We start from the raw sequence: 21,016 nt of genomic DNA on the forward strand, positions 1-21,016 counted from the left end.
TATCTTCGTGCGATACCTTTCGCAACGAGGCAATAGCGTCATTCGTTCGTTCTTGCACGAGAGTTCTGGAAGGCTTGCTGACAGACGCACTGGGTCTGATTGTTTGTACTGAGGAAATGTATTGCTGCCTGGGTTCTTCAAGCCGTGTTGCTTTTGAAGACGAAGGAACCAAGCTGGATTCAGCATGAGATGTAATCTTCAGCGGAGTCGGATTAGAAACTGGTTTCAACTCAAACATGACGGGAGCTTCCAACTTCCTTGAAACTGACTGTGTTTCCAAGGCAGGATTTGTCAATGATAGCCCGACGACGGCGGCCAGCATATTTTGTTCTTGGACTCCGCTTTCTGGCATAACAGTGTGTGTAGCCTCGTACTCGCCGGCGGAATTTTCGTTATCTTCGTTGTTCAGCCAGTTTTCCAATCTGTCGCGTTTGGATCTTGCACTTACTCTACTTCTGTTGCTAGGTGCCTCTTCTTCTTCTAGCAGCATTAGCATTTCATACTTTTCCTTCAAAAACTTCTCTTGTTCCTCTAGCTTCCTTATCCTGATTTGGTTTTGCTGCTCTAGTAGATCCAACCGAAGCTGGATTTGCCTAGACTTCTTACTGGATGTGGATGTGTACGTCGATGGTGCCGAGTTCGAGTCGGCCGCAGCTAGTAATTTTCTCCGACACTCTTCACATATCCATGAACGGTCCGAGCCAGCAATCGAACCGGATACACCAGCACATCCGTAGTGTTCCCAAGCATCGCAAGCATCGCAACAGACCATGTCTTCGGCTTCGTCCGGCCTATTGCACCTTTTGCAATGCTTGTTTTTTCCAGATGCACCTTGCATCCTTCCTAATATTTTCACTCCTACTACAGGGTTGAAAATCTTTGTAGTTTGTTGCGATATTCGAAAGGACACCGATTTGTTAGTTGCTTGTACGGCAGCTACAAAGCTGAAATTTTATTAAAGAAATGTTAGCAATTACTTACAGAACCTTCATTTTTACTCTTACATTTTCAGTGACTTTCGAATTCTTTTGACATTGGGGTTATGTTTTCTGCGTCCAAACAAGTTTGATCTAAGTGATTTTAAAGAAGTAAAAAAATAAGTATCGAACATATTCTCCGAATTCATTTCATTGCTTTACCGAAAACTAATCAACTGAACGTATAATCCAATGATTTCTGATTCAAACTTTATCTAAATTGTGATTTAGCTACAGGGCGGCCTTTTCATCCGCATGCACGCTTCTTGTTATTCCTCGATCTCCTCGCGTTCGGGGGACTTGACAGTAGCATCACTTTTGTGCCCTGTGAGTTCGGCAACACACTCAAAATAATAATTCATCATAAACACTCGAAATAATTTCGCCAGAAAATCATTAATTTTATTTCTCATGGATGTAGAGCTAGAATTACCCTTCTTAAGGAATTGGCTTGTTTAGTGGTATCCACTTTTCTACACATTCTAAATCTACGTTAAAAAATTGAGCCAGAATCCAAAGTTTCATAATTTTCCGTGCCCTGGAACTATTTTTAAAACACGTTCGAAGTTAGTATGCAAATCACTTTTACTCACCCCTTGGTAAATTTTACTATGGGACGAGTTGTCATTATGTGAATTGAAAATGGAAAATTTAATGTCATTGAGTCTTCAGATTGAAATAATCTAAACAACCCAATTGTAGCGTATGCCTAGCTTTCATTAACGTATTTGAAAAAATAGGAGATCGTTGGAAAATTTCGTTTGCGTTGTGTGCCAGTTTCGAATAATGGAAAATTACAGTAATTTTGGTTGGGAATATTTTAATGTCTGGGATTCCAATTGATATGGGCTTGTTCAATTATTTCATAACGCTGAAATTGGTTATTTTGGACACCCACGCACCCCCATGTAACGCTTGTTGTAGGGTAAATATTTTTCTTTTTGTATGAGCCGTAACATCATCATGACACCCACCCACCCCCTCCAGCGTTATGAAATTTGTGAATGGGCCCTAAGTACTTTGTCATAGGGCTTGCTAAACTAGTAATTTAGACAAGACTTTACCAATAATCAGTATCATAAATATGAGCCCCAAAAAGTTTTTATCAATTATCTCACCAAAAACCTTGCAAAGAAGCCCTAAGTACACTTCTATATTTTTTCAAAGATCTTGTTGATGTTTCATAAGATCCTCTCTAAATTTATTCAATATCTTGCCGCTAGAAATCTACAAAGTACAGTGTTCATCCAGAGCCAACAAAAAATCCCGGGTTTTGAATCATAGTTTAATTCTAATTTAGTAAACTATGAAGCAACTAACAGTTTAATGCTCTGGTCTGAGAAACGTTTCTTAAGACAAAAATAGTTTCTTGGGGATTATTACCATAGTCACGTATTAGTGATCTTTGACTCAACCAAAGTATCAAGACACCTTGGACTCAACTACGATATTGCGTGGAAAAAACATTTAGATTTGCGAACTTAAAAAATAAGGTGTAGCCTAGATTCAACCTCACTTTAAGCGTCTCGTGCTTTTGACTGTTCCAATAAATAATTTAAATAAGATTAGTCATTAACTTGAAAGGCAAGGATTTCTCGAACTAGTTCCGACAAAAGATGCGACAAAAATCAAAATCCAATATTAATATTATAATTTATGATTCCAAAACTATCAAAACTCGACACTGCTTTACGAACTCTCGTCCAAAGTCCGCTGAATTCTCCGCCGGATGATGGCTTTCACATTGGCATCCACATTGGCCAACGGATTGTTCGTCCTGGCGGCGTATTCCACTCTCTGGACTGCACCAATTTCCGCCTGATTCGACACCATGTTGGTCACCAGACAATCGTTCCTGCTTCCAACGCGGCCAATTCGACCAATCCGGTGAATGTAATCGGCTGCATATAAGGGGAAATCGAAATTGATCACGTGCCCGGCTCGGGTCGTATCCAATCCTCGACTGGCCACGTCCGTAGTTGAGAGGACATCCACTTCCCCGCGTTGAAACTTCTCAAACTGACCCAATCGAATTTTGAGCAACATGTCGCCGTTTAGATTCACACAAGGGATTCCGGCTTCGTTCAAGTGGATCGAGATGAAGTCGCAGGTGGGTGTTTTATTACTGAAAATGATCGTGGGGCGTTTGAGTTTGGCGTCCTTCCTGAGCAAATCCAACAGAACTCCCGGACGGTCCGATTTCTTGATTCGCATAAATCGTTGGGTAACGTGAGACAGCAGTCGGTGCAAATGGGGACTAATGACTTCTTCGATGGTTTCCACATTCACAATGCGACTCAGCAATTCGTTCATGTTGGAAGGCATCGTGGCCGCGGCCAGAATCAACTGGGTCCCTTGAATATTCTCCCCAATGTCTTGCAGATGATTCTTGTGGAAGGGAAATCGTTTCATTAAGTGAAGTAGTTTGGCATTAAAGCTATCGTCCAGCAAGGTATCAGCCTCATCCAAAACGACCCACCGGACACTGTCTGTCCTGTAGATTCCACTGGACACAAGTTTACTGATCGCTCCGAAGCTCGAGACCAAGATATCAATGTCCTCGAAATGGGGATTCATCATTTGCTGTCTGGTCCTGCCGCCCAACAATACGCGCGCTTTTATATCCAATCCTTGGGTTAACCCCTCCACCACTCGTCCTATCTGCTGGGCCAATTCTCTCCCCGGAGTTAGGATCAGTACCAGGGGCGTGTTGAATCCCCTCTCGCTACAGTTCAACTTCCGTCGAAGAATCTGTTCCACTATGGGCAGTAAATATGTGTAGGTCTTCCCGCAACCGGTCTCGGCAGCAAGCAGTGTATGTCCTCCGTTCAAAATTGTAGGAATTCCCTCGGCTTGGTATTTGGTAGGAAAAAGAACCCCCTTCTCCCGAATATTCTGTACCAACTCATCCCTGATCCCGAGACTTTGAAAGGGAACATCGCTCAGTGAATGTGTCTCGTATGGTTGCTGCACCGGATGGATGATGAAGTAATCCCCAACGGATTTCCGATGCCTCCAACCCGCAGATGCCAATGGAACATCCCCAAATTTCTTACCGCCCCCGCCTTCCGTGCCCAGCGGATAGTGCTCCACAAACAAATTGTGCTGGGCGCGTCTGCAGGAGATTATCGGCTTCCTCGGTGTCGTGGTTGTGAATATAGCCGTGGATGAGAAATTCGTCCGGAAGCTGAACAACACTTTCACGGTTTTCAGCATTGTACGGCCGGAATTTTACGGACGAAACGCGATTTTAAATTAATTTGCGCCTTTTCGCGTGTCTTTGGTGCGTGTTTTGCAGTCACCACAATTTTCGGCGTTTGTTTTGCTACTCCTGTTCGCGAACGGCGGGCGGAAAACGAGAAAAACAAAATGTTTCATGGTGAGTGAGGTTAGCCCCTGGTGAAAAAATCATAAGAAAAGCAAAGAACGTGCTCCTGTTGTATCATATATCGCAAAGTTGGAATTACGTGAAGCTTTGGTAAAAATATTGGCCTGATTCTCAGCTAAAAAGTAAGTTCTTGGCCTATCAGGTATCAGAAGGCCGGCTCCAGAGGCACGTTCCCCACCAGTTGGGAGATTTGTGCCATCGCCATATTTGAGCCTATTTCATCATCTACCCGATGGGAGAGGAAAGGGAAGGGAAAGATGGGAGGAAATAGGAGTGGGGTCCCTTGAAGAGGGAAGATCGCATAAGCGAATTGAGAGCTTGTAGCTCCATACCACAATGGGTTCGAGCAGCAACCTAAAAAGGCACTGCAAAAAGCAAGAGAGTAAAGAGAGCCTATAGCTCATTACTACAGCGGGTTAAGAATAACAGAATGTCCTGAAGATTCAGGCTTCTGAATTCAGTTTCACTTAATAAGTGTTTACCAAGTAATTGGAATTGCATTTGCGCAAAAACTGGACAGTTGCATATCAGGTGATACGAAGTTCCATAATCGGAGTCACAACTATCACACACAAATGAGTCAACACGCTGAATATATGTCATGTGATAGTTGAGTCGGCAGTGGCCTGTCAACGCTCTGACCAAGAGACTGCAATTCTGCTTTGACAGATTTGTTAAATACTTCGCCACCCTTGGAGATGGCTCAGTAATGTACAATTTTGTTTGACGACACGACTCCAAACTATTCCAATATTGCTTGTGCTGAGTTGCCGCCCAAGAATTAATCTGAAGCTTCAACCAGCACTTCGAAGTTGGAATAGGCGGCTCAGGGCCAATGGAGTCATGCGATGCTCCATCGCGAGCTAGCTCATCAGCCAATTCATTTCCAGCGATGGAAGAATGGCCAGGTACCCATACAAGGTTTACAGAGGCCGAAGCAAGAGCTTTTATAGCAGCCTGACTATCTGACATACTTTACAAACAGCCAGACGTCTGTACTATTTCAGATTTTCTTGAATTAATAACACAGTTTAACTTGTATTTAACCAGACAATCACTTCGCTTCATTTATTCACTTCCTCTCGTGTCCACCATCTCCATACATCTCCCGACCCAGTCCCCTTCTCTCCCCGTCCTTGCATTCTCCCTCCGTCCTCTACATCCATCGCGCGTGTTGTTCAACTCTCCACAATGTCTTACTCATTCTCCGTGTTAACCGTGCTGCCAGATACTACAACCCCACCATTTGTTTCTTGGATGTAGTACGGCACGTAGTCTTCGTTCCTAATGGGTTCACGACGCTTGCGTTTACCTCGAGAGTTCTCTTCCTGCGGTACAAGCGGATCGGTATAGTTATCAGCCTCCGGTGTTGAAGAGTTCAATGTTCCTTCCTGCCTGGGTTGTTGATGATCCATTTCAGGTGATTCGATTCTCTCCTTCGAAATCCTGTCACTGGTCTCAGGAACTTTCCTCAAATGGGTAACGTTTCGTCGGAATTCCTTTCCTGATATAGTTGAACGAACAGTTGTGTCTGAACCGTTCTTCTTTATAACTTGAAACTCCTCAGGAGCAAAGTCGGCCTGTAATTTGTGATCCTTCTTCATCCGCTTTAAGAACACTCGATCACCTTCTTGAATGTCGCTAGATACCGCCCTACGTTTTCCATTAGAATACATCCTCCCCTTTTCCTTTTGAAGATTATCATAATCGCGCACCGATTCATCATCAATGAAAGCTGGAACTCTAGGAAGTCGGCTTTTTATGCGGCGTCCAAACATCAGCTTAGATGGCGCCTGTCCCGTTGTAGAGTGATTGGTTGCATGATACACCAACAGAAAATCCCGCAGAACTTTTCGCCAATCTTTCCCAAGTTCTTGGGCGATCCGTAACCTCTTAAGGATTGAACGATTCTGCCGTTCTACCTGGCCATTCATTTGTGGCCAGTAGGGTATTGAGTTCACCAGCTGAATTCCATACTCATTACAGAAGTTTTTGAAATCCTCACTCGAGAATGGTGGCCCATTGTCTGCTTTAATGAGAGATGGCACGCCGTAACGGCTGAAAATTTCTCACAGCCGCTCGATGGTTTCCCTAGAGTCAGTATTCCCCATTTCACACACCTCTAAATATCGGCTGTAGCTGTCCACGATCACAAACAGATGTTGTCCCTCGGGTAACGGTCCTAGGAAATCAATAGGGTCCTAAAGCCCTGTCTCAATTTTAGTACCAAACGCTTAAGTTTAGGGCAGAAACACATGTTTACTCAATTTTTAATTGATTTTCATTGGTTTAAGTACAAAAAACATTTTTTTATGATTTTGTCACACCTTTTGGTTTAAACTCAAATGTTGGGTATATTTTGTTTTCCGTGTCCCTTCCGAAATGTCAGATAGGAACAACCCCAGTGTTCAAACTATATGGCCTGTTGCATTTTTGTCGAAAAAGTGAATGTCAAACAAGATCACAAGTGTCAAGGTTCATATTCGAAACCATTTTTAAAATTGAAGTTTAAAAATGTTATAGCCGTTATTTGAGCTGGAAAACTTGCTAAAGTAGTTGCAATAACATGCTCTTTCGTATTATTAAATAAAAACAAGAATTCATTAAACATTTTAGGACCCAATTGCGATGTCTTCCCAGGGTCCGGTAGGCAATTCCTTTCGCATCATTGGTTCTGGGGCATCATGGGCAGCCCTAGGGGAACGACACTAATCAATTTCGTTTTAATTTTCGTGCGATACGACCCCATTTCATTTGAGTTTTCATGTTATCTCCAGATTAAATCCATTTTATCGGATTTTGCACATTTTATCCATTTTCAAGGTTTTTGACAGTTTTTACTGATTTTGTGTTTTCTGCTGACTGATTTTCACAGTAAAATGATAATAATCGACAAAATCCGAAGTTATCCCAAAAATCTCATTTAATGAACTTTAATGAATGAAAATCATCCAATACACATCGAAATCTTTGCTTTATCTGTGTCGGTGTCTTCGCATCAGGCTCAGGCATGGAATTTGACGTTTCTACCCCACGATAGTAAACAAGTGCCGCTGCAGTCGCTGCGTTACACAAAAATCCTTTGTTGGTATGCTAGCCTTGCAATATGCAAAGCTTCTTCTTCTTCTTTCTGGCATTACGTCCCCACTGGGACAGAGCCTGCTTCTCAGCTTAGTGTTCTTGTGAGCACTTCCACAGTTATTAACTGAGAGCTTACTATGCCAATGACCATTTTTGCAGGCGTATATCGTGTGGCAGGTACAATGATACTTTATGCCCTGGGAAGTTGAGAAAATTTCCAACCCGAAAAGATCCTCGACCGGTGGGATTCGAACCCACGACCCTCAGCTTGGTCTTGCTGAATAGCTGCGCGTTTACCGCTACGGCTATCTGGGCCCATATATGCAAAGCTTCGCCGATTTAGATCAGAACATACTTCATACCCAAGTAACCATGGAGCATTATATCATTGCATATATAATGTAGCTGCGTTGCCGTAAGCCTACCATTAAAGTAGTTTAAAAGTGGAAAAGGGCCCTTTTACAGTTGCACTAATGCAAAAACGACGAAAATGCAATGAAGTAATTTATAAAGTAACATTAGTGCAGCAGTGCAATTTATAAAGTGATATTAGTGCATTGATACATTTGTAATGTAGAGTTAATGCTATATTGCTTGACAGCTCTTGAAATATGTCGAATAAAGGCAATATTACATCAATGTTGTTGATATGCAGTAGAATACGTGCAATGTTATAATGCTTGTGGTTACTTGGGTAGTCCTATGGCGACCACAACCTTCTGGTAGATCCGGACTTCAAGTTGTTCTATGAATCGGAAGTGAGATTACTCTGTAGTCTAACGTGGGGGCATGCTATGACCAGCAGAGCTAGCTAAAGCAGATTTTGATATAGGGTAAACAGGTATAATATGCCCCCTTAAGGAAAAATTGCTTTTTCGCAGTAGCAAATGCATTACTTCTGTACATGCCACATTCTCTAACCAGGTAGCTTCTTAAAAGGGTACAAGACGGTTCAAATCTTGACGTTTCAAAACTCCCGTAGAGAAAAATTCCACAGCATATCAATATTTAAAAGCACATCTTTGCCATTGTCAGGGTTCATTCACAAATTTCATAATGCTAAAAATGATTATTTTTGACACCCACCCACTCCCTCGAACGCTTTTTGTATGAATATTCCACGAATTTTGTATGACCTGTAACATTTCTAGTACTACTCCCTTCAGCGCTATGAAATTTATGAACAGGTTGTTATAGCTACATAAATACCTAAATAAATTTGGAAGAGAATTCAGAACCGAGAACTTTTTCTGGGAAATTCCGCTAACCTCAGCGGCGAGCGTCCAGAACAACTCTCGAAAAATCATCATTGATAAGGAAACAAATTCGGAGTATGCTTGAGACTCTTGTTTGAAAGCTATACATCTATTTCTAATCTAAATCTAAAACTAATTATTTCGCTTATAGAGGGTTTGCATTTCCGCACATACACAAATTTTACGTTACATCGTAGTCTAGTTGTTCGGGTACGTTATTTATTTTGCAGCAGCTTTTCGGAGCAGCTCAAAAACTGTAATAAAGTTTATTTACATTAGTTTTCAGCTATGACTAAATCTAAATTTTACGCCAACTACTCACTCAAATAGTTTTCCTCCTGCCTTACGATATAACTTCCTTCCGGATCCTTTTGCTACTTCCGTTATCTCCTCTTCCTACATATTTAAACATCAATTAATTTATTTTCTCTTATTTTCGTTTCAGGTACTTACAACATCAACCGTACAAAGCAGCGCGATGCTACGGTTACAATTCTTCTTCGACTCTCGTGTGGTACAAGCTGGGTAAGTATATTTTTGCGTTATTTTCTTAACCATAATCTAATTCACTTTTATTTTACTTACAGGTAATCTAGGCGATTATTTTGGCAATAAATTCCATAAATTACACTCCTTGCTTGCTTACACGTATTAATAAACGAAAGAAATATCCAAATCACTCCTCACTTTCTCAAATGCGATCTTTGTTTTTGTTTTTGCAATCTTTTTCTCGCGGTTTGCTTCCGTCCTCCACTCTCGCCAAACTGTCACTTGCGGAGGGTTCGGCTATTATGCCGACAACCGACCACTACTGCCCAGCGGTGTGAACAATCCCCTGCCCGTAACATCCGGTATTTCTTCCGGAAGTTCCGGATTTACCTGCCTCTATCTCCAACACCGCTAGATTCACCACGGCTCGCCGATGTACTTTACCGTCCGCCGTCTTGACGTCCGCTTGGCGAATCCTTCCATCAGCTCCTTGGATGACCTCCTGAATCCTTCCTCGCACCCAGTTCTTCCTGTTCTTCCCTTCGACTACGAACACTAGGTCTCCGACTTTCAGGGGCTTCGTGTCCTCGAGCCACTTTGCACGATGATTCAGCGACGGCAAGTATTCCTTCAGCCATCGTTCCCACATCCGGTTGGCCAAATATACCGATCGCTTGTAGACGTCCGTCAAGGATGCAGCCAAATCCACAGCGTCGTCCAGCAGCATGTCCGCACCTGTCACTGTTCCACGGATGAAATGGTTTGGCGTAATCGCTTCTTCGTCCGCCGCTTCTTGTGGAACGTATGTCAACGGCCGCGTGTTGATCATGTCTTCAGCTTCGGCTAGGCTCGTTGACAGAATTTCGTCCGTAAGTTTCCGTCCATCATCAAGCGCTCGAAGCGCCTCTTTGACGGACCGCACCATCCTCTCCCAGACACCACCCATGTGTGGAGTGCCGGGAGGGTTGAAGTGCCAAGCAGTAACTGTTGAAGTAACCTTTTCAGCGCACTCGATGTTGATCTTCTTGATCGCCTGGATCATCGCAGCACTCGCTCCACGGAAACAGGTAGCATTGTCCGAGAAGATTTGTTCTGGAGCTCCACGTTTGCAGGCGAACCTCCTGATCGCCATTAGGCAGGACTGTGTGCTCAGACTGTGAACCACATCCAAATGTACGGCTCGCACGGCCATACAAGTAAATACGGCGACCCACCTCTTTTCCTTCCTGCGTCCCACCGTGACTTCAACCGGACCAAGGTAATCTACGCCCACCGAACTGAAAGGACGTAAGTGAGGCGTGGATCGTTGAACCGGAAGTGGTGCCATCATAGGGACGGCCGGTTGGCAGCGGTTTACCTTGCACCAAATGCACTCCTTCGTCGCCTGCCGGATAGCAGAGCGCGCCTTCAAGATCCAGAACTTCTGCCGCAATTCGTTGAACACGGTCTCCCTGTTCGCGTGGCCAAACTTGCTGTGGTAATGCAGGATCAGCTTCTTGGTGATGTCGTGGTTCCCCGGTAGGATGATTGGGAACCTCTTATCGAAGGGCAGCTGCTCATTTTTCTCCAACCTGCCGCGAACTCTCAGGACTCCGTCTTCGTCTAATACCGGTGAGTGCTTGTACAGACAACTGGACCTTTCAAGCTTTTCCGTTGGTTGACCAGGATTCCGCTGAAGATTTTTCGTCAGCGTATTCATCTCCTCCGGGAAACCATCGAACTGAGCCTGCTTCCACAGAATGGTTTCTGCCGACTGCAGCTCCTCTCGTTGAAGTGGCTTCGTTTCAGCCGAATATTCAGCCTTGACCATTCGACGCAGGCGCTCCGTGGCTGGAATAGCCATGATCGGCAACCCGGCTCTTTTACGCTGACAGTTAGAGATGAAGCGCACTACTGTTGCCGCCACACGCAGTAGCTTTATCCAGCTCGACACGGTTTCAGCTTCCACCACCGCATGAAACAGCAGCACTCCTCTCGCTTCCTCGTCCGTTTCTTCAACTGATTCGTTAGACGGCCACTGATCGCTCGGTTGGAACAGAATTGACGGACCCTGAACCCATTCCGAGTCGTTTTGTAGCGGAGGACCCCGGCCCCACTTGGTAAGCACGTCCGCAATGTTCTGCTTCGTTGGCACCCATCTCCAGGCCCGCATCTGGGTCAACTCCAAAATTTCACCCACTCTGAATGCGACGAACTGCTTGTACTTATGTTGATCCGAGTGCAGCCAGGACAATACAGTACGAGAATCCGTCCAGAGAACTGTGCGGTCGATTTGCAGGGAGTGTGTATTCATGACCGTCTGCCTCATTCGCGCTCCAAGTACGGCGGCCATCAGCTCTAGACGAGGAATTGACTGCCGCTTAAGTGGCGCCACCTTCGCCCGGGACAGGACCAAGCTACCCAAGTAACCATGGAGCATTATATCATTGCATATATAATGTAGCTGCGTTGCCGTAAGCCTACCATTAAAGTAGTTTAAAAGTGGAAAAGGGCCCTTTTACAGTTGCACTAATGCAAAAACGACGAAAATGCAATGAAGTAATTTATAAAGTAACATTAGTGCAGCAGTGCAATTTATAAAGTGATATTAGTGCATTGATACATTTGTAATGTAGAGTTAATGCTATATTGCTTGACAGCTCTTGAAATATGTCGAATAAAGGCAATATTACATCAATGTTGTTGATATGCAGTAGAATACGTGCAATGTTATAATGCTTGTGGTTACTTGGGTACACTTCACCGCTCCATCAATGACCGATCGTAGATACGCCACGCAGCCGTAGGCGTGCTCGCTCGCATCGGTGAAAATGTGAACCTCGAGAGATTCTATTGAAGACGACGCCGCGTCTCCCAGGTAGCACCGAGGAATCCGCAAGGCTTCCACGTCAGGCAGCAACTCGGTCCACTGTTTCCACAAACGCCAACTTTGCTCGTCGATTTCTTGATCCCAATCGCAGCCGTTTCGCCAGAGATGCTGGATGATCACCTTACCGTGGATCGTGTACGGCGACAAGAGACCCAGGGGGTCAAAAAGACCCATCACACAGCTCAAGACGATCCGTTTCGACGGACGCACGCCGTCGTACAAGTACCGCTTGATATCCGTTCGGTGTGTAACGGAAAAGGCGAAGACATCTGTAGTGTGCAATGCGAGTAACGAAGATGAATGATTCGATGATATTCAGTCAATAATTGGAAAATCATTTACATCCTGAGCTGGTTGCACTGTTTGAAAATAGCGCACAAGTCTATGACAAAATGAATCGCTTCAGCGTTGCCTAAAAGCTCTACAACATAGGTACTCTGGCTGCGTAACGTACTCTATGATCATGTGAAAGTTCAATGATCGCATAGGTGTGTGTGAAGAATGAATGGGCAGCGAGAATCAGAAAAGTTTTACGATGATGGATGCTGGTTAGAGTAGAAGCAACGCAAAGACCGTTTGCAAGAGCGGGACGGAGATAAAATTGGAATTCTTTCAAAGTAGCATGCAAAACGCTTTCTTCATTCTGTTGACGATTTTATCGACGAATGGACGCGTGTGAAAATTTGTAAATTTTGATTTCGGACGCTCGGAATTACACGGGTTACTACATGGCGCGGTTTGGTAGTGATTCGTTAATTACTAAAAGTCTGTAACAAACAAGTGTATCATTTAATCGCAGTTTAACACGAAAAGTTTAATATAACGTAATATTTCGAATGAGATTTGGTAAATTTGTGTTGAGTAGAACGAGTGGGTATCTACTCTTGAATAAGATCATTATTGATGGATAATTTATGCAGGACGACTGGGTTCCTTGCCTGATTAGCAGAACGAGTGGGTATCTGCTGATGATTAAACTATTGAAATGTTATTTGCAGGACGACTGGATTCCTAGCCTTAAGCGCAGAACGTGTGGGTATCTGCGCAGATTAATAACAGAGAAAAGCTTTAGGCGCAGAACGTGTGGGTATCTGCGCTGAGTTTTTACGTAGCAAATATATAAAAAAATAAGCAATATATTATCACAGACAATTGGATGCTGACCACATCCATAGTTTTCTGAGAACAGTTTTGTATTGTGCTAAGAACAGAACTCTGAGAATTAATATGTATATATATATATATAATAGTATGAGCGAAGCAAATAAAAATGAAAAAAAAAATATTATACCACAGCCAATTGGACGCAGAACACATCTAATGTGTATGAGAAAAGTTTTGTATTGTACTAAGAACAGAACTCTGAAATGAAATACATAGTATGAGCAAAGTAATTAAAAATGAGAACTAATATACTGTCACAGACAATTGGACGCTGAACATATCCTCAGTTATCTGAGAAATTGTTGTATTGTATTAAGTACACAGTTCTTAAATAAAACGCATAGCAAAAAAAGGAGGGTTAATATACTATCACAGACAATTAGACGCAGACCATATCCAATATGGTCTGATAAAAGTTATGTGTTGTACCAAGAGCAGAGCTATGAAATGGAATGTATGATATGAGTCAGGAAAATAAAAAATTGGGAAATAATATTCTAGCACAGACAATGGATCATTGAAATAACCAAAACAGCCGCTATGAAAAGCACAGATAGAGCCACTTGTGTGTTTGACAGAATAGCAATGATGTCACAATGTGAAATCCCATGTACAATGGCGCCGCTGTTTTGATGTGGTGTGTTCCGATAGATCTTCAATGATCCATTGGACGCTGACTACATCCAATGTTGACTGAGGATAATTTTGTTTTGTACTAAGGACAGAACTCTGAGAAATAAAATGCATACTTTGAGCGAAGCAAATAAAAATGAGAACTAATATTCTATCACAGACAATTGGACGCTGAACACATCCAATGTTGTCTGAGAAATGCTTGTATTGTATACAGAACGCTCAAATAAAACAATAAAACGGATAGTGTGAGCAAAAAAAAAAAGAGAGTTAATTTACTATCAGACAATTGGACGCTGACCACATCCAATGTTGTCTGAGAAAAGTTTTGTATTGTACTAAGAACAGAACTCTGAGAAATAAAATGCATAATTTCAGCGAAGCAAGTAAATACAAGAATTAATTTTATATCACAGACAACTTGACGCAGAACACATCTTATGCTGTCTGAAATATTGTATGAAGTACGGAACTCTCAAATAAAACGCATAGTATGAGCCAAAAAAAAAAGGAGAGTTTATATACTATCACAGACAATTGAGCGCATTTGGTATGAGAAAAGTTTTGTATTGTACCAAGAATTATGAAATAGAAACGCAAGACTTGACCCGAAAAAAAAAACTAATATTCTATCACAGACAATTGGACGCTGAACACATCCAATGTTGTATGAGAAAAGTTTTGTATTGTACTAAGAACAGAACTCTGAATTAAAATGCATAGTATAAGCCAAGCAAATAAAAATGAGAATTAATATACTATAACAGACAATTGGACGCTGAATATATCCAATGTAGTATTGTATTAAGTACAAAGCTCTCAAATAAAACGTATAATACGAGCCACAAAAAGGAGGGTTAATATACTATCACAGACAATTGGACGCTGACAACATCCAATTTGGTCTGATAAAAGTTTTGTATTGTACCAAGAGCAGAACTATAAAATGGAATGTATGATATAAGTAGGGAAAATTAAAAATTGGAAAATAATATTATATCACAGACAATTGGACGATGAACACATTCAATGTTATCTGAGAAATGCTTGTATTGTATTAAATACAGAACGCTCAAATAAAACGCATAGTATTAGCAAAAAAAGGAGAGTTAATATACAATCACAGACAATTGGACCAAAGACAAATTAAAGACCTCGATGTCCCTAGCAGTTTCTCAAAATTTTATGGCTCATAAGGTAATCTAGAATGCCGTGAAAAGTGTACTGCGATCTGTCAAACTTGGGTACCTTTGTACTACCGAGGGACCAAATGCAGTACTAGAAGTGGTACACAATCCGAGCCCGAGTGTGACGGACCTGATTGGACGCTGACCACATCAAATATTGTCAGAGAAATGTATCATGTTGTATATTTGAAATAATAAAGTATTTTATTGTTACAAAGTCGAAATGTTTGTGCAACTCCTTTTCTATTCGAGTGGCTAATTACACTGATAAACTAAAAAAAATGTACTTATAATAAAACTGAAAGATAATAAGAGCAAAGCAGAGAATAAAAGGCTTATAATATTATCAAAATCAATAGAGTCCTAAAATGTATAATAATATCTTGTTTTATTAAATAACACGATAGAACTTGTTCTTGCTACTACTTTGGCAAATTTTATCGCTCCAAAATTGGCTTTATCGTATTTAAACTTTAATTTAAAAAACGGGTCTAAATTTGAACCTTGACATTTTGATCATGTTTGACGTTCACTAAGTCGACAAAAATACTACAGGGTTTCAACTTTTCAACAGTGGTGTTGTTCCTATCTGACATTTCGAAAGGGACAGGGAAAACTAAATACATCCATAGTTTGAGTTTAAACCAAGGGGTGAAACAAGGTCACAATAACCGAAAAAAAAAATCATTCTTTTGGACTTAACGAAAAACATGAAAAAGAGTAAACGTTTAGGGCCTAAACTTTAGCGTTTCGTACTGAAATTGGGACAAGGTTTAGGGTCCATTGGATACTGACCACTTCCATTGTTCTCTAAGAAAAGTACACTGATAGAGGTAATTGAATACTGGACTACATCCAACATAGATCCAAATTTGTTCATGAAGTTTGGCATGATTTTTATTTCATTAAGTTTAAGTAGATAGTCTATACAACTTGGAAGGAGTTTCCTACCTTGAAGAACTTGTAGTTAATACAGATATACGAACGATACGAGTATCGTCAAATAAAATATTTCTGGGTTGCGAAAGACTTATTTTAAACTGAGAAGGAATACAGTCTCTACAGCTAGTTTAATACGGTGAAACAAATGAATCAAAATAAATTGAATGGAATATTAAGACAATAAGTGGCACAGACACAAAGATACTTTAACGATTTGCTACATCCATTTTGGAGTGCTTTTTAATGTAAGTGTAAGTGCAATTTTAGTAGAAATTGATTGATTGGATGTTTTCCTTATTTTTCGAAAAAGTTTTGCTTTAAAAATTTGATTCAGTATTATTTGTTTGGCGATTATTCCATTAAAAAAACTAAACATAAATTTTTATTGTATTTGCATAATGTTTAGTTTACTTTTGTAGAATTAAAACATGAAACGGATTAAACATAAACTTGTATTAGAAAATAAAATTGATGATAAGAATATTGATTGAAATCATATCAAAATGAAATATTGTGCATCCCGATAAAATTCAGAAAGAGAACTTCGCTCAATTTCCTCTTCTTAACCAACGAACTTAAGGTAACATACGATAGACTCATCTTGGCATCCATAAACAATCTATTTTCAAACTATCGTTGAAAAGAAAATATTTCTGTTTTATATCATATCGGTCATTTGGTGATCTATCGGATCATATGCTTGCTAACAACAGGCATGTTGATACACTTTCAGTTCATCTTTGTCCGGTAGAACCGATAGCACATCCCCAAAACTACAAAATTGGGTCCTAAAATATTTAATGAAATCTTGTTTTTAGTTAATGACACGAAAGGGCATGTTACTGCAACTGTTTTAGCAATTTTTCCAGCTCAAATAACGGCTACATCATATTTAAACTTTAATTTAAAAATTGGGTCCACAAATGAACCTTGACACTTTTGATCATGTTTGACGTTCGCTTAATCGGCAAAAACACCACAGGGCTTTTAGTTTTAACACTGGGGTTGTTCCTATCTGACATTTCGGAAGGGACACGGAAAGCAAAATGCACCCAAAATGTTTTTTGGACTTAAACAAAAGAAAAACATTAGAAAATTGAGTAAACATGTGTTTTTGGCCTAAACTTAAGCGTTTGGCATTGAAATTGGGACAGGCCTTTAGGACCCTATTGACCATCATTTATGGATAGCAAACAGTTGCACCTTAAGCACCGCCAACACATTTGAATCGGAAGGATTTTGGCGCGCTCGAACTGGCAAATCCTCCGTTGTGGTGAAACTTCTTCCGTCGACGTGATGTTGGACTGTTTTCAAAAACAGTCGAGATAAAAGCCGAGCCGGCAGAGCAATGACAGTTAGTTCGTTCAAAACTTCGCTTCGGAAGTCCAACCGGCGAACTCCAGATTGGTGCTGCGAAGTCAATAGGAATAATTGGTGCTTGGGCTAGATTTTATATGGCTTCTAAATTGATTTCCGAAGAAGGCAGGTTAGTAAGATATAAGTACTTTGGAAGAGATGGTGGTTGAATAGGTGTAATTCACAAATTAACGAATATTCTTCGAAGGTTTTAAAGTGTTAATTATGTGAAAATGGAATATTTTAGATGTACCGACATGGACATCTGTCGCCCCGTATGCTCATCGATAGACTATTGTTTCAATTTTCAATAGAAGGCGTAGATTTTGATAAAGGTTGTGGAAATCAAGGCAAGAACAGTAGAGGAGGGGACGAATGTAGTGTGCAATGCGAGTAACGAAGATGAATGATTCGATGATATTCAGTCAATAATTGGAAAATCATTTACATCCTGAGCTGGTTGCACTGTTTGAAAATAGCGCACAAGTCTATGACAAAATGAATCGCTTCAGCGTTGCCTAAAAGCTCTACAACATAGGTACTCTGGCTGCGTAACGTACTCTATGATCATGTGAAAGTTCAATGATCGCATAGGTGTGTGTGAAGAATGAATGGGCAGCGAGAATCAGAAAAGTTTTACGATGATGGATGCTGGTTAGAGTAGAAGCAACGCAAAGACCGTTTGCAAGAGCGGGACGGAGATAAAATTGGAATTCTTTCAAAGTAGCATGCAAAACGCTTTCTTCATTCTGTTGACGATTTTATCGACGAATGGACGCGTGTGAAAATTTGTAAATTTTGATTTCGGACGCTCGGAATTACACGGGTTACTACAACATCTAGGTTCGTATCCCAGAATACTCCGAGCACGCGCTCCCCAGACGACTGTTTGTCCTGCTGGAAAGTCACCGGTCCGGATGATTTGTCTTCTCCCAGAGCTGAGAGAACTTCCGGCGAGTTCGACACCCAGTTGCGAATTTCAAACCCGGCTTGATCGTGGATGTATCGCACCTGCTTCGCTCGTACTACTGCTTCTTCAATCGTGTCGACACTGTCAAAGTAGTCGTCGACGTAGTGCCGACCGATGATCGCCGCCGCTGCCTCGGGAAACTGGATTGCATGCTCGGTCGCGTTGAGATTCTTGATGAATTGTGCAGACGCCGGCGAGCACGTTGAGCCAAATGTGGCGACGTCCATGACGTAAACTTTCGGCGTTTCACTGGCGTCGTTCCGGAAGAGGAAGCGTTGGGCTTGCTTGTCCCCGGAAATAATCTTCAGTTGGTGGTACATTTCTCTGATGTCTCCACCGAAGGCGATTCTTCGCTCGCGGAATCCGACGATCACTGTCACCAGCGGCACGAGCAGATCGGGCCCCTTAAGCAACCGAGAATTCAGCGAAACTCCTTGAACGGGTGCCGCGGCGTCCCAGACGAGCCGAACCTTTCCGGGCTTCTTGGAGTTCACGACGACATTCAGCGGAAGGTACCAGACTTTCCCTCGTTCGGTACAGGACAGCTCCTCTTCAGTCGCTAGATGAGCGTATCCTTTCGCTTGGTATTCGGCGATTTGCCGCCGAACGTTGTTGTACAACTCCGGCGATCTCTCCAACTTTCTCTCCAGCTGCTTCATGCGCTTCAGCGCCATGGGGTAACTGTCCGGAAGGCAAACCTCGTCCGCCGCCCAGAGTAGTCCCGTTTCGAAGCGATTTCCTACGCGTTTCGTAGTATGCTCCATAATCGACCGAGCTCGTTGGTCTTCGGCTGACTCCCGCTGCACCTTGACTACCGATTCTTCTAGCGCATAGTGGCTCTTCAGGATATCGTGGAGTTCTTCGTTGGACACTGCTTGGTGGAACCCTAGAAACCCGCTCGCCGAAGTCGAGTTCACTTGGCGAGGACCGTAGACAGTCCAACCAAGCTTGCAGCGCACCGCGATTGGCTCCCTGGTAGTTCCAATCCTCGCTTCCAACGGAGCAAACGTATGGATGTTGTTCAGTCCGATCAAAACTCCTGGCCGGCCGTCGTACGATGCAATCGGCAGGTCACGCATGTGCTCGTACTGCGCCACCAATTCAGCAGCGTCCAGCTTCTGGTGGGGTAGCATCAGTTTCTCGACGGTGTTGACGGTATGCAGCAGAAACTTCTCCGGATTTTCCGTGCCCACTGCAGAGGTCCACAAGTTCATCAGCCTTGAGTTCTTCTCCACGCGATAGACGTCAGATGTCCAGTTGATGGTGAGCTTCTCCTTCACTCCTGTGAGTCCCAGCCGGTCGGCCAAGTCGTTCTCGATAAGCGTCACGGAGGCTCCCTCATCGAGGAAAGCGAGGACAATTAGCGACGTTTCTCCGCAATGAATCTGCACCGGAATTATCCGGAACATCATCGAGCTGGTGTCCCTGATGTGTGCGCTCATACCGACCGTATTGGTGATCGGATGAAGTAGCGGATTGTGCGCTTCCCTGCAGTCACCCACGTCGCAGCGAATCTTGAACCGACACGATCCGTTGTGCTCATTCAGGCAGGTCTTACACAACTTCCACTTGGCGACGATTTTCATTCGATCCGCGTAGGGCAGGTCCCGGAAGTCTTGACAGAACCGCAAACGATGATCTTCTCGTTGACACACCCGGCACGGCTTCTGCTTTTTGCGCTCGGTCATGTTGACGGTCGAACGGTTCACTTCGCTGTGGGTATACAGTGCACTTTTCTCCTTCGGCTTGCTTCTTCCGGCCGCTCCTGCAGTGGTCCTAGTATCAGGCTTGTAATCGAAGCTGACGTTTGCCTCACAAGCGTCTGACACGATTCCCGCGACGAAATCCGTGAACGTTCGCAGAGTCACTACCTTCTTCTTCTTTTTGTACTGCACCCACTGCCGCTTTTCTCCGTCCGGGAGCTTGGCGACCAGGTCCTGGATCAAAATCGGGTTCACCAGGTGGAGTGTCAGTCCCGCCGCCTCTAGATGCTCGCAGAGCTGTTCTACAGCGTTTCCGAAAGGGATGAAGCTGGCCAACTTGTCGGCTCTTGGCGGATCCAGTCGGCGAACCTTGTCCAGGTGGCTCTGAAGAAGTTGTTCGGGCCGTCCGTAGAGCTGGCGGAGTTTCGCGATCACTCGAGGAACCGACTTTGGGAGCAGAAGCTGACCACGAACCGCCTCAAGCGCTGAGCCTTTCAGGCTGTCTTGGAGTCTTACCAGATTTTCTACGTCAGAATAGCCGCAGGCTTCGTTCGACGCTTGGTAAGCTCCAAAGAACAAAGGCCACTCTTCTGGCTTACCTGAGAAGACCGGAAGCTTTCTCGTCAGCCCATTCCGCGCAGCTAGTTGAGCCCTTGTTGGCCCAATACGCGGCTGTCCTTGCTGAGACGCACTGTCGATCTCCGTTCCGTTCTTCTTACTCGTCGACGAGTCCCCACCGGAGCTGGTCGAGCTGCTTTTATCTTCATCTTCTTCTTCGTCCTCCTCTTCGTCGCTGGTGTCGTCTCCCTGTTCCGCGAGAAGCTTCAGGTTCGCTTGTGTCAGTTTGCGAACAAGCGACGGTTGAGATGGACCAGGAACTCCCTCTCGCTTTGCGATCGCTTCCGATGGATGCTTCTTTCCTTTCTTGTCGACGATTTCCGCTTTCTGCAGCCGCTTGTCGACGGCAGACATCCGCTCACGGTACTTCTTCTCCATTTCCT

The 21,016-nt window shown here is 43.1% G+C and overlaps 1 protein-coding gene and 2 long non-coding RNA genes across 3 annotated transcripts; 1 reads left to right on the plus strand and 2 right to left on the minus strand.

Moving 5' to 3' along the window:
* Positions 1-2,605: 2,605 nt before the first annotated feature.
* On the minus strand, positions 2,606-4,300 carry LOC5564869 (probable ATP-dependent RNA helicase DDX28). Its single transcript, XM_001649177.2, has one exon. The coding sequence runs from the start codon at positions 4,191-4,193 to the stop codon at positions 2,667-2,669; it is 1,527 nt and encodes a 508-aa protein (XP_001649227.1). The 5' UTR covers positions 4,194-4,300; the 3' UTR covers positions 2,606-2,666.
* Positions 4,301-4,386: 86 nt separating this feature from the next.
* LOC110678747 lies at positions 4,387-9,378 on the plus strand. The gene is made up of 2 exons (XR_002501903.1): positions 4,387-4,487; positions 9,148-9,378. It is a non-coding gene; the product is annotated as an uncharacterized LOC110678747 (long non-coding RNA).
* LOC110678745 lies at positions 8,779-9,223 on the minus strand. The gene is made up of 3 exons (XR_002501901.1): positions 9,156-9,223; positions 9,025-9,098; positions 8,779-8,956 (listed from the first exon to the last, which is right to left on the minus strand). It is a non-coding gene; the product is annotated as an uncharacterized LOC110678745 (long non-coding RNA).
* Positions 9,379-21,016: the final 11,638 nt, after the last annotated feature.

Source organism: Aedes aegypti, chromosome 3 (assembly GCF_002204515.2).
Source record: "Aedes aegypti strain LVP_AGWG chromosome 3, AaegL5.0 Primary Assembly, whole genome shotgun sequence".
NCBI lineage: Eukaryota > Metazoa > Arthropoda > Insecta > Diptera > Culicidae > Aedes > Aedes aegypti.

Bases quoted from the DNA above. Each gene is read 5' to 3' on its own strand.
- LOC5564869 (XM_001649177.2), bottom strand. From the start codon at position 4,193: ATGCTGAAAACCGTGAAAGTGTTGTTCAGCTTCCGGACGAATTTCTCA.